The sequence below is a fragment of the Microtus ochrogaster genome, chromosome 22 (genome assembly GCF_000317375.1).
Source record: "Microtus ochrogaster isolate Prairie Vole_2 chromosome 22, MicOch1.0, whole genome shotgun sequence".
Classification (NCBI taxonomy): domain Eukaryota; kingdom Metazoa; phylum Chordata; class Mammalia; order Rodentia; family Cricetidae; genus Microtus; species Microtus ochrogaster.
In genome coordinates, this window is record NC_022023.1 from 29696907 (window position 1) to 29710098 (window position 13192).

Below are 13192 nucleotides of genomic sequence, written 5' to 3' on the forward strand. Positions count from 1 at the left end.
TCTCTGCAGGACCTAGATGCAAACTTGTGCTCCTCTCTCCTGCAGTGAGTTCCTATTAACTACCTCCAAATTCTTCAGTTTTATGCAGTGTAAAGTAGTTGATAGTGATTTGCTATAATAACTTTTATAGATAGTGTGGCTTTTTTTGATGCTTTTGATTATATGCACTTTGTAAATCTTGTTAGTCATTTTTAAATTAAAAAATACTTATTTTTATTTTTATGTATGTGTCCTAGTGAGCTTATGCCAGGAGTGTATGGGTTCTCCCAGAGTGCATTTGATCCCCAGGCTGGAGTTACAGGCAGTTGTGCACTATCTGACGTAGGTGTAGGGAACCAAACTCAGGGAAAAAGGACACAAACTGGTGGGACAGGCTTATAACCCCGGCTTCTTGGGAAGTTGAGGCAGCAGGGTTGTAAGTTCAAGTCCTTTCCCTAGGCACCTCAGTAAGGCACTACCTCAGAAATGTCCAAGCGCAGTGGGGGAGAAAAGGAAAGGCTGGGAAGACTGGAGGCGGAGATCTCAGTGGTAGAGTGGAGTGCTTGCCTCGCGTGAGATCGGCCTGGACTTTAGTGAGTACCTCAGGAAGGTTTCTCCTGGCTCCTGAGGAATGAGTAGAGAAAGGATGTTCTTTGATATCACATGACTATAGATCTGCATAGAAATAGTGGCCTGGTGTGGCCATGGGAGGCTCTGCCTGGACTCCTGTGTGTTTAGGGGATAGGAGCAAAGACTGGGAGAGCATCATACAGATAAAGTTCGCACTGCAGTATTTTACATCACTCTATGGGGTCTTCTGAGACAGGGTTTCTCTGTGACTTTGGAACCTGTCCTGGAACGTATTCTTAGGCCAGGCTGGCCTTGAACTCACAGAAATCTGCCTATTTCTGCCTCCCGAGTGCTGGGATTAAAGTCGTGTGGCATCATCATCTAGCCTACTTGGGTTCTTTCTATAGAACCTTTAATGCTTTTTTCTGCTGAATCAATCACCGATACCAACCTCTTGAATGATTCTGTCATTTGCATTGATCAGTTACTCTGGCTATAGGTTGGTGTATTTTTGCTAATATGTGATTAAATGTTGAGCATTATAAATATACTATGTTATGCTAGATTTTGTTTTGCATCTTTATTTTTGAGGTTAATTTTATGTTTCCTAAGTTGACTTTATACATTTTTGATCCAAGTGCCTCAGCCTTCTGAATGTCTGGGAGAACAGGCATCCATTATAGTACTTGGCTGTGGATTTAATTTTAGCTTAGATTTTTTTAAAAGGGATAAACAAAGGTTGGGGAGAATGGGGGTATGGTTAAAGTACAATATGTATGTGTATGAAAATAAAAAAATCTGGATGAGTTTTGTTTAGGCATATATGTCATTTGCCTGAGATCGGTTTTGGTTCCAGGCTCTGTCTTAGTGCTTAGTTAGGTTGGTCCATATAGCCTTTACTCTTAGATAATTTGTCTGAACCACTGCGGCTGGGCCCTTCCTAAGACTAGTGATGCTTGGCTGGGGGATGCTTTCACTGTTGCACTTGGGTTGTGCTGCTTGAGGCCATGCTTCATGTCTGTCTGTTGGTTATCAGTTCCGGTAGTCCTTCACATTTTGTTCCTCAAGACGTCCAGCCGTGCCTTCCAAGAAAAGATGACTTGCCGTGTATGCAGCTTCTGTCCCTTGTTCTTCTGGGGTGATGTCAACACATGTCGATCACACACAGGGAACTGATAACAGAACAAAGTAACTTCCTGCCAAAGTCCAACATGGGATCTCTGGCTTTATAGATTGGGGCTGACTCAAAGGCTGCTGCATCGCTGTAGGCCTATCTCCCCCGTGGGCACTCGTGGACACTCACCCTGGAGCCTGATAGATGTGCCCGTCTCTCCCTAGGTGTCTGTTCACCATGTCTGTAGTCTCGAGGAGGGTCCTTGTAAATCTCGGTAGTTTCAAGGACCTTCTGAGACTTGTAAGTTAATTACTTCTCAGTCTTCTGAGCTGCCCCTCTTCCTTTCTGGGTGGAAGATTTCAGTTCTGAAAAACTGCTACATAATTGTGGTGGTGGTCTGAATGAGCGACACCCTTTGTAGGCGGACGTATTTGAGCACTTACTCGGTCTGCAGCTGGTTGGACTGTGAGGTGAAGCTTTGTTGGGGAAACGCTGCGCTGTGGGTGGGCTGTGTGACGTTCAGCCTCCTCCTACTTTAGCTCTGTCTTCCTGCTCAGCTTCCTGCTCCCATGGCCTGCTCTCATGCCGCTCCTGCCATTATAGACTTCCTCTTTTTTTAAAAAAAAATTATTTATTTTATGTGCATTGGTGGTTTGCCTGCATGTATGTCTATTTGAGGGTGTAAGTCCCCTGGAACTGGAGTTGTGAGTCACCATGTGGGTGCTGGGAATTGAATTCAGGACCTCTGGAAGAGCAGTCAGCGCTCTTTAACTGCTGAGCCGTCTCTCCAGCCCCATTATAGACCTTCTTTCCCAAGGCAAAATAAGCTCTTCTATAAGTCACTTTTGGGTCACAGCAACAGAAAAGTAACATAACGGTCTTACACCACCCCAGTGATTAAAGAATGGGTTTATTCCCTCCCTCCTTTTCTTCTCTCCTTCCCTTCCTCCCTCCATCTTTCCCTCCCTTCCTCCCTTCCTCTCTCCCTCTTTTCTTTCCTTCCTTTTTTCCTTGTGAATGTAGCATCTCTTCTGGCTTAGTCTTTAACTATTAAAATGTTTCATCTTTTTTTTGCTGTTTTCTGTTTTTGAAGCTAGCCTCCAGCTTTCTGTGTTGCTGAGGTTGATCTTGAACTTCTGATGTCCTGGTTGTACCTTCTGAGTGCTGGAACTGCAGGCATACATCACCATACCTGATTTATGCAGTACTGGGGATTGAATCTAGGGCTTCTTAAATACTAAGCAAGTGTTCTCCTAGCCCACATTTTTACAAATTCACTTTTGAATGCCAGTGTCTCAACAATCTAGGCTGTATTCTAGAGCACTGATAGGTGGTTACCAGCCAGTCTGTGGCTGTCCTAAAGTGCAGTTGGGACTGAGCATAGTGCCCACTGTCTCTATTGGGATGTTGGCATTTCTTGTATCTGTCTGAGATTTCCAGATTTAGCCTTCTTTTCTGGAACACTCTGCTAAGATCTAGGTTTATATTCATGGCATATTAGTAGGGAGAGCTGTTAATAGTGAGTAATTTATTCAGTGAGAAAAGGTTCGTTTTGACTAGGAGCTTTGAAGATTCCACCTCATGGCTGATTGACTTGATTCTTTTTTTCTGCACATCATAGGGTAGCATGTATAGCAAATTTGATCATCATATCAGCCAAGAAGCAGAAGGAAGACACATAGCTTGGGGTTCCACAGTTTTCTAAGTAACTAACTAGATGACCCAAGTAGGATCACTGTCCTAGTTAGGGTTCCTTTGCTGTGATGAAGCACCCTGAAAAAGCAAATTGGGGAGGGAAGGGTTTATTTGGCTTACACTTCCATGTTGCCGTCCATCAGTGAAGGAAGTCAGGACAGGAATTCAAACAGGGCAGACCTGGAGGCAGGAGCTGATGCAGAGGCTGTAGAGGAGAGCTGCTTACTGGTTTGCTTCCCATGGCTTGCTCAGCTGCTTTCTCGGAGAACCCAGGACCACCAGCCAAGGAGTGTCATCCACTTCAATGGGCCTTCCCTGTCAATCATTAATAAAGGAAATGCTCTACAGGCTTGCCTGCTTGCATCCTGATCTTATGGAGGCATTTTCTCAATTGGGGTTCCTTCCTCTCAGATGACTTTAGCCTAGGTCAGTTGAGTGTGAACAAATACTCTAGTTCCTTTCCGTAATAGTAGCCCTCTGAGGACCAAGCTGCAGCTGAACCTTGCGGGACACTTACCTAAACCATAGCATTTGTGTAAATCTCTACAGTTAAAAGTGAACCAATTCTCATTCCTGTTTTTATTGTCTGTGTTTCCTTACTTCTCACACCCGATCTGAACACTGATCTGAACTTTCCTTGTCATGATTGATTGGCTCTTGGCTCTGACTCTTTTACTTTATGTTTTCATTGTTTCTTCCTCTTTCTCCCCCTTTATACATGGAGGCTTGAAAGGCTCCTGGGTTCCCTTGAGATCCGAGCATGAAGGTTGAATGTAACTCCTGTAACATAGCGCAACACCTGAGCCTCAGTACCTGGCCTCTTTGCCTGTAGCCATGTGTGTGCACACACTCACACACATTCCTAAATTTAGCCTGCTCAGTCTATATAATGTTACTTCTATGTTGTTTTCAGGGCTGACCACTTGGTACTGGATAACTAATTGGTGTGCTCTGCCTGGGGAAGACTGTGTTCCACCCTCAGCATTCCTTAGTTGCCTGTAGCTCTTGTACAGGGTTCACGTCTTGTGGGCTTTTTCCTTCCATGTTAGCATGTTTGTTGTTGTTTTTGTTTGGCTCAAAAGGTATTTTTTAAAAAAATAAACCTGGGTTATTTTGCTTGTTTCCAGTTACAGGTTTTGTTTTTGTATACTGTAACTTGAATTAAAAATAAATGTTTATTTTATCTGTATGGGTGTTTTGGCTGCAAGTATATTTATGCATTACCAGCAAGCCTGTGAACCACCATGTGGGTGCTGGGAATCTAACCCAGGTCCTCTGGAAGAGCACCCAGTGTTCCTAAGTGCTGAGCCAATTCTTCTGAAACAGTTTATGTTTCACACTTAGAAGGAATACTCACTGCTTTTATATTCTTTGCTTCCTCCATGTTCCTTAAGTGTCTCTTCATACATAATCACTATGTCTTATTTTTGATTTATCTTTTCAGAGCATATGCATGTTTGCCCCTACTCCCCTTTTGCATGTTATTTACATGAAATTTAGTATAGTGAATATCCAATGCAGTCTTGAGGGAAAAGAGCAATTCTGGAAGTTTCAATACTTAGTTCAAGTTATACTATATAGTGATAGTAAGACAGACACCATGATAATGCCACAAAGCCTGACTGTTAGAGTGCAGCAAGGAGCCACACAGGTAGACACATAGCTAGAGCCGTCAGGCTTCCAAAATGATGCTGAAAGCTGTGACTTTACGGGGAGAAGGCTGAAACTTGTCCTCTGCCTTTTATCCTGTATGAAAACCAGTGAAATGGACCAAAGGCCATAGTGTAACACCAGAAACTTTGAAACTCCTAGTAGGAAGTAGTGTGGAAATACTTGAAAACACAGAAAACACAGACATAGAGATTATTATTTAAAATAGTACCTCAGTGGGGCTGGAGAAATGGCTCAGTGGTTACCCATTCCTGTGTATAAAACCTGCCATTGTGACACATTCCTGTAATCACACAAGGAAGATTAGAGCTGGAGGCTGGACTAGGATGCCTAGTAAGAGCCTGTTTAAAAAAAATAAAAAAAAACCAAACAAAAACCCTGATCCACTAATGAAAGTCAACATGGTGTACAGTGACATAATGTGCTTTTTCACCGTCCTGTTTTTGTTCTGTGATCTTTGACATGTTACTTGGTTTTAAATAAAGTAGATAGTTCATTGTTTTATTATTGAATAATTGAATAAAATAAGGGGAACCAGGGTTTTTTCTCCCTCTATATATAATTCTTTAAGACCCTGTTGCTGAAGACACTATACATTTTGCACACAGAACTTGAAGAAATTGAGCTAGAACTGACTTGAAAGCCCCTCTGTGAGGACTTACTCTCATCATATCTGAAGATATATTGTAAGCTTCCAAGGGACAAAAGGAATCAGTAGTCCTACCCAGCCATGAGACCTGCAAAACACAGCTATCACAGGCCCACTAAGATATCCCCCGTGGTTCAACAGTTGAACTTTGATTTTGGAGTAACTACCAGCTGCCTAATTGTATTTGCAACCAGCTTAGTAGGCCATTCATGCGCAGTACTGTAAACCTACTCAACTACCTGTGTCTGGAGTAAACTGATCTAATTTTTAACTGTATTCCAAATACTATCCTTGTATCTACAGGTAAGTGTAGTTCTCACCCCTTATCAAGGACGTTTCTTTGGTAGCAGACAGAGGCAATTGCAGAAATTCACATCTGGTCAGACTACAGAGAGAAATAACCGTGATTGACACAACATAACGCCCTCACCTAAGGCTAAAGGAACATCATGGAAGAGGGGGTGGAAAGGCTGTAAGAGCCAGAGGACCAGGGGCCTCCTATGAGATAGTGTCTCCTAGATACAGAAGGGATGCTGTATCTATAACAATGCAGCAGTGGTGTTACCTAAACAAGTTTCTACACAGTGTTAGCACCAGTGGATATGACAGTGTGGATGGGGAGATTTCACAAGGCCCCACCCCACATCAAGAGCTATGGGTAATCAATGCCTGCTGAGAGAATCAGTTTTCTTCAGTGCTGAACCCCCTGATAGGTTATCTGCTCCCAAGGTCAGCCCTAAACACATGAGCAACATTACATTGACTTAGTAAGTAGTGTATATTTTATATATGTGTGTATAGATATGTGCAATATATGATATATGTATATAGCAATAATTGCAGAAGAGGAGGTCATGAATTGAGAGGGGCACATGAGTTGGAGTAGATCGAGTACTCATAACATTTTCAAAAACAAAAAAATTAGAATAAAAAGATTTATATGGATCTCTCTTTAAGTTTATCTTTTTGTATTTGCCAGCTCGCATTCACAAGAGATGGACTCTGTGGTCTGTGGAATGAAATGGTTAAAGATGGAGAAATTGTGTACACTGGGACAGAGTTAACCCAAAATCGAGAGCTCCCTTCTAGGAAGGGTAAGAACTTTTAATGAATACTTTTTTAATTTTGTAAATATCACTATAATTGCATTTTAAAGTAAAATTTTAAAAATGTGTCCGTGCCTGTGTGTGTGTGTGTGTGTGTGTGTGTGTGTGTGCACAGGTGCTATGGTGTGCATGTCGGGACAACTTGGGAGTTGGTTTTCTCTGCTGTGTGAGTCTTGTGGATTGGACTCAGGTCATCGGGTTTGGTGGTAAGTGCCTTTACATGCTGGACTATTTCCTCCTCCCCTTTAAAAATTGCACTTATTTATTTGTGTGTGTAAATTGCGTTTTCCAGAGACTGTAATATGCTAGAAAAAGCACTTGAACTTTGATCTTGATACTTTGTTCTCCTTTTGATGATTTTTGTCTAGATGTTAGTTAATATGCCAAGCTGTCTGGAGTTTTTGTTTGTATTAACTAGTGTATAGCTAGTAGGAAGTCATGAATAGCTTCTCCTTTAAATTTTGAAACAGATCTTCCTACTAACTGTAGATGTTGATTATTGTGAGATTGGGTGCAAATTATTCCTGACTAAACCTTTGTCAGGGAGGAGTAATCCTGTTGAAGCCTCTAGTGCTCAAAATTCACCATGACTCATGTGTTCTTGGTGTGCCTGGCCATTGAAATCAGCACCAACACTGTAAAAGGACATGGATGCCAGCACTTACTCCAGATTGTCTATCTGAAAAGCCTGGGTTGAGGCTCACTGCAGAGTCTGTTGAGTGTCATTCCAGTATAGAGGCATTGTTACTGTTAGCATGTATGACTTTTCTCCCTGTGGAATGAATCGGTTACTGTTGACTGGAAAGTGTAGGAGGAAAACTATTACTAGGTTTTGTTTTTGGTTACAACATCTATTAGAGTGAGCTCTGTTTCTTGTGTTTATGTGGAAGTTTCCATATACATGCAGACTCTCCCAAAGGTATATACAGTGAGTGGATGCAAATTCATCCCCACAGTCTTTGGCTCACCTTGTTTATTACATCACTGTGCCCATTCATGGTTGTGTCTTATCTGCCTTCCTCACATGCTTCCTGCATATTGTTATCTTGAGTTTTTTAATAAAGTTTTCCTTTATTTGTGTGTGTGTGTGTGTGTGTGTGTGTGTGTTTATATTTGCAAGCAGGTGCACATGAGGAGGTCAGAGAATAACTGCAGGAATCAATTCTTTCATCTTGACTTTTTTTTTTTTTTTCTGGTTTTTCGAGACAGGGTTTCTCTGTGGTTTTGGAGCCTGTCCTGGAACTAGCTCTTGTAGACCAGGCTGGTCTTGAACTTACAGAGATCTGCCTGCCTCTGCCTCCCAGAGTGTTGGGATTAAAGGCGTGCGCCACCACTGCCCGGCTCTCATCTTTACTTTTGAGGTAGGGTCTTGTTTCTGCTTCTCTGTGGCCCCAGGTTAGCTGGCCCCAAAGCTGAAAGAAACAAATATGAAGCAAAATTTACTTTTTGTGTCAAGCTAGGAATTTGAGCATGCTAGGCAAACACTGTGGTCATGCTGGGCAGACACTCTGGGCTGTGCTACACTAGCCTACAAATAAGGCCTCTTAGTATTTAGGATATGGAGCAGGTACGGTTGATGTACAGAAAATGTTAGCAGAACAGCATTTGAAGTTTAGCACACAGGATTTTGTAGAACTCTTAATTTTGTTTTCTTTGAAATTGGTCAACTTACTCCTCTTGGGCCTTCTTTTGAATCATTAGCAACTGTCTAGGTCCTAGGCTCAGTGGTTTGAACAAAGACGCCTTGGGTATTTTGTACAAATGCCCTTCAACAAATTGACGCCCATGTGGCCAACTAAAATCCACTTAAAACCTGAGAGGGCTTGCAAAGGAATTCTAGACACTTTAAAAAACAAAGTTTAGTTAACAGAAAATTAGTGATTTGGTTGGTGTGAAACACACACATATACTCTAAGATATAGTATATATGTGTATATATATATGTAATTTATGTGATTATTTTAGTTAGAGCCTTTTATGACAGGACTTGTTGACATTTTAGGGCTAAGATTCATCCCATTTTCTCTTCACAGCCATGTGTGGGGTTTCAAGGCACGTATTACTCTTTGAGGTTTTACAGTGGCTTGAGGTGGTAGTTTTCAGCTTTTCTTTTGTGCCTCAATGCTCCTGAATTATATTTCAATGACAATGGTCCTTCGAATGTACTTATTATTTGTGTGTGTGTGTGTGTGTGTGTGTGTGTGTGTGTGTGTGTGTGCATGTGCCATGGCAGGTATGTGGACATCAGAGGACAGTTACCACTTTTGTGTGGGTTCTGGGATGGAACTCACATTGTCATCTCAGTGGTAATGGTCTTTTGTTTGTTTGTTTGTTTTTTGAGACAGGGTTTCTTTGTAGCTTTGGTGCCTGTTCTGGAACTAGCTCTTGTAGACCAGGCTGGCTTCGAACTCCCAGAGATCTACATGCCTCTGCCTCCTGAGTGCTGGGATTAAAGGCGTGCACCACCACCGCCCGGCATAGTGGTCTTTATAGCAGTGGTTCTCAGCTGGTAGTAGAGGAGAACACTGGACAGTTAGAAAATGATTTTAGAGTTATCTCCTAGTTCTTCCTGTGGTCATCTAGCAGTTTTGAGCCACTGGATTAAAGCAGTTAGTGTGAAATCCAAATAGATAAATGCTAAAGACAGTGTGAAATCTAGTAAGACATTGAAAAATGTTAAAAAAGAACTTCATGCTTTAAAGAATTTGAAAATCCCTTATATTGTATTCTTTCATTATTGAGTAAACAATACTGAATCTTTTGCAGTTTTAAGTCATGTGATTTTTTTTTTAAAAAAATAAAACATTGAGTTACTGATGTATGCTGTAACTTCCCATGTTTGGGTAGAACGTTTGTAGAGATTGGCAAGAGTTGCTCTCCCGGCCTCCTATCTCTTTCCTTCTCTCCTTCCCTCCCTTCCTCCTATCCTTCTTTTGAGTCAGGGCCTCCCTCTGCAGCCCAGGCTGGCTTGGAACTTCCTGTGTGGCCCAAGGTGGTCCTGAACTCATGTGCTGGGGATTATAGGCATGAGTCACCATGCCCAGTTTGACTGTTGCATTTTGAAAAACAATTATGGACATAAGCATTTTTAATTCTCCAGATGATGGTGTTGATACTCAGAGTGGAACCAAGAAAGAAGATCTTACTGACAAAGAGAAGAAGGAGGAGGAAGAGACACCTGCACCTGTGTATAAAGCCAAATCAATCCTGGAGAGTTGGGTGTGGGGCAAACAGCCAGGTATTATACTTTCTGACAGAAGTGGATCAGGTTTTTGTTTGGTAATGGAATTTTCTAAAATTAAAACCCATATTACAGTACAATATATCTGATATAAAGCATGAGAATAAAATGTATCTGATAAAAATATAACCATTATAACCATTTTTTAAGCACACAGTTCATATTCTGGTACAAAAGTATTACCACCCATATCCATTAAACTGTTCCCTAGCCCTCTAGGCAACTACAGTTACCTTTGGTGTCTGCACTTCATTCTTCAAAAGCACTCCACATAAATAGACTTAGTCTTTATTCTCCTTATCTAGCTTATTTTGCTTAGTATGTATTTAAATTTATCCATGATGTAGCCTTTTTGGTTTTTCAAGACAGGATTTCTCTGTGTAGCCCTGGCTGTCCTGGAACTCACTCTGTAGATCAGGTTAGCTTTGAGGTCAGAGATCTGTCTGCCTCTACTTCCCAGGTGCATGCTGTGACCTTTTAAATTGTTAAATAATATTTCACTGTTTGTGTTTGTTTGCATACTTTGATTATGTTCTGCACTAGTTGGTAGACTGTTGGGGTGCTTCTCTCCCCCATTTTTTGGTAATAATAACCTTTATTTAAAATAACTTTAATCTAGGAAACACATTTTATGTGAATTTCCAATTAGCTACTAGAGTCATAAACAATAAATAAACAAATGAAACCAGAAAAAAGTACTCTGTAGATAAAGTACAAAAGGAACAATTGTATGTGTGAAAAACAGTGAAGATATTAACTGTCAGGTGCCTGTACTAGTGTGAAGGTTGTCCCTCCTAGTGAGTGCCACTGTCAGCCTTGAGATCTGATTCATTGTCCTTGTGCCCTGAGTAGATGAATCTGCTGCCACGGACATGGTTGTCCAATCTGCGTGAGGTCACTTCTTAGTTCCGTATGCATTCCCAGGTACACTGATCGTGTGGAATACTGTGGTTAACTTTTTCCACACACAGGTACAGTGTTTTCCAGAGCCACACTGGGTTTCCATTCTTTCTGTAGTCCACAAGGTTCTAATCTCCTCAAGTCCTTGCTCACATTTGTTGTTTCCTGTTGATAATATCCACCTTGATGGGTGGGAAATGGTGCGTTACTGTTTTGATTTGTATTTACTAATCATTAAATGATGTTGACCAACAAAAAATAATATTACTTTATTTTCAGGACAATGGGAGATCATCAGATTAAGTGACATTCAAAAAGATAAATGTTACATGTTTTCTCCAGATCTATAAAATCATGTGTGTTGGATGTGAAAATGGAATAGGAATGTGGCTAGAGTTTTTTTTTCTCTAGAAAGTGGGCTGCTGAGAAGTTTGACTTTATAGTTTTGAAGATTTGTTTGTTCATTTCTGTGGGACTAAGCCTTGAGCTTTCTGCATGCTAAGCAGTTGCTCTACAACCCTTCAGCTTTGTATTAGCAATGTTTACATGGTAACCGCAGAGAACTAGTAAATGATGGAAGCCAAAAGCCATCCATGTCTTAGGCTATACTCCACCGTGTGATTTCAGTCAAGTTACTTAACCCCTCTGTGCCTGAGTTTGGTGTGTGGACATAGAGTACTACCAGCTAATATGTGCACAGTGCTTAATGCTTTGGGTGTGTTGTATGCTTAAGTGTTTCTACTGCCGTTGTCTAATTTCTCAGTGTTATTGCCAACTGTGCCCAAGGTCTTGCCAAGCTGGACTGTTTTCTTATCTTGTGTTCCAGATGTGAATGAGCTGAAGGAGTGTCTTTCTGTGCTGGTTAAAGAGCAGCAAGCCCTGGCTGTCCAATCAGCTACCACCACACTCTCAGCCTTGAGGTTGAAGCAGAGGCTGGTGATCTTAGAGCGCTATTTCATTGCCTTGAACAGAACTGTTTTCCAGGAGAATGTCAAAGTTAAGTGGAAAAGCAGCAGCATTTCCGTGCCTCCCACAGAGAAGAAAAGGTAATGCTAACATGGAAGAACCCTGGTGGCATCTCCCTGTAAGTTCTCCTCTTTTGTTTAAGACAGTTTCTTCATTACTAAAGATGCTTCTAGACACATGGTTTTTAATTTGTGGGTATTTATCACTTCATCAACAAATTTGCCCAATGGTATTAACTAATAACTACTAGAATATTTAAGGCTCATATAAAACTGTATTTTTCCCCCAATGTAGCTGTGAAAATTCTTGTCCCCATGAGAACAGAGTGCCAGGGTAATTCATGTTTGATATGGTTATGAGCTTTGTCTTTCGTTGTGGTAGTAACGGCTTCCACTCCCTAGAGTGACGTGGTAATTGTGCATGCAGCAGGAAGTATGCTCGTCTCTGCTTTCCTTTCTTCTCTCTTCTCCCTCTCTGTCCTCTCTCTTCTCTTCTCCCCCCTTCCCTTTATATCATGTTGGAATCATTGTTGGCACATTTAGAGCAAGTTTTCACCGTAGCTGTGCAAAGGGACCTCTGGGTTTTCTTTCCATTTGAGAATAGGTGGGGTAGTTTTTCATTTCCTGACCACACAGATAGCAGCCCACAGTGATGGTCATTGGTCTGAGAGCTCTGTCTATGTCAGTGGTTGATGCTAAGAGACTTATGAACACTTATGTGTTGGTCATATCACCCTAGATATGGAAAGTGGTTTGCATGATCTATGGACTTAAGCATTGATGAGTTAATTGGGACATCTTTCATTAAGTGAAGGAATTCCTAAAGTTAAAAAAAAAAAACTTTTTGAGCTTATAGTAGGTTGCATTTATACATTTGTGCACACATGCACACATATGTAACAATAATTAAAAAAAGAGGCTATTGTTTTGAGAGTGGTTTTTATACTGGTTTAGAACTACAGGTTCCTTCTTGGGGGCCAAGATCCCAACTGTCTGAGTAGAGTTGAGCTTCATGTTTACACAGGGACAGTTTTCTTCGAGGGAAAATGTTAGCAATAGTTCTCCAAGCTCTCCTGATCAGATTTAACATGTGTACTCAGCTTTAAAGGGTTTCTTATGTAATACACATATTTCTCATTCAGAAATTTATTCCCATATTCCTGGCATCCAGTGCCTCCTCTGAAAGCAGCAATAACACTTCATCCTTCATAGTCACTTACAGTTGTGCACAGAGCTTCCCTGCACTATTCAGACCCTCACAGATAAATGTGCACAGCCTCCCCTGTGCTGTTCAGGCCCTCA

General features: G+C 41.3%; 1 protein-coding gene across 2 annotated transcripts in view; it reads left to right on the plus strand.

The window, feature by feature from the left end:
- LOC101996525 (E3 ubiquitin-protein ligase HERC2) overlaps positions 1 to 13192 on the plus strand; it is a 160101-nt gene that overhangs the window by 6905 nt on the left and 140004 nt on the right. For both annotated transcript variants that reach the window (XM_005357814.3, XM_026784298.1), the window contains exons 3-5: positions 6658 to 6772; positions 9885 to 10022; positions 11752 to 11971. In XM_005357814.3, coding sequence (XP_005357871.1) covers positions 6658 to 6772; positions 9885 to 10022; positions 11752 to 11971 — 473 coding nt within the window. The remainder of the gene's footprint in view (positions 1 to 6657; positions 6773 to 9884; positions 10023 to 11751; positions 11972 to 13192) is intronic.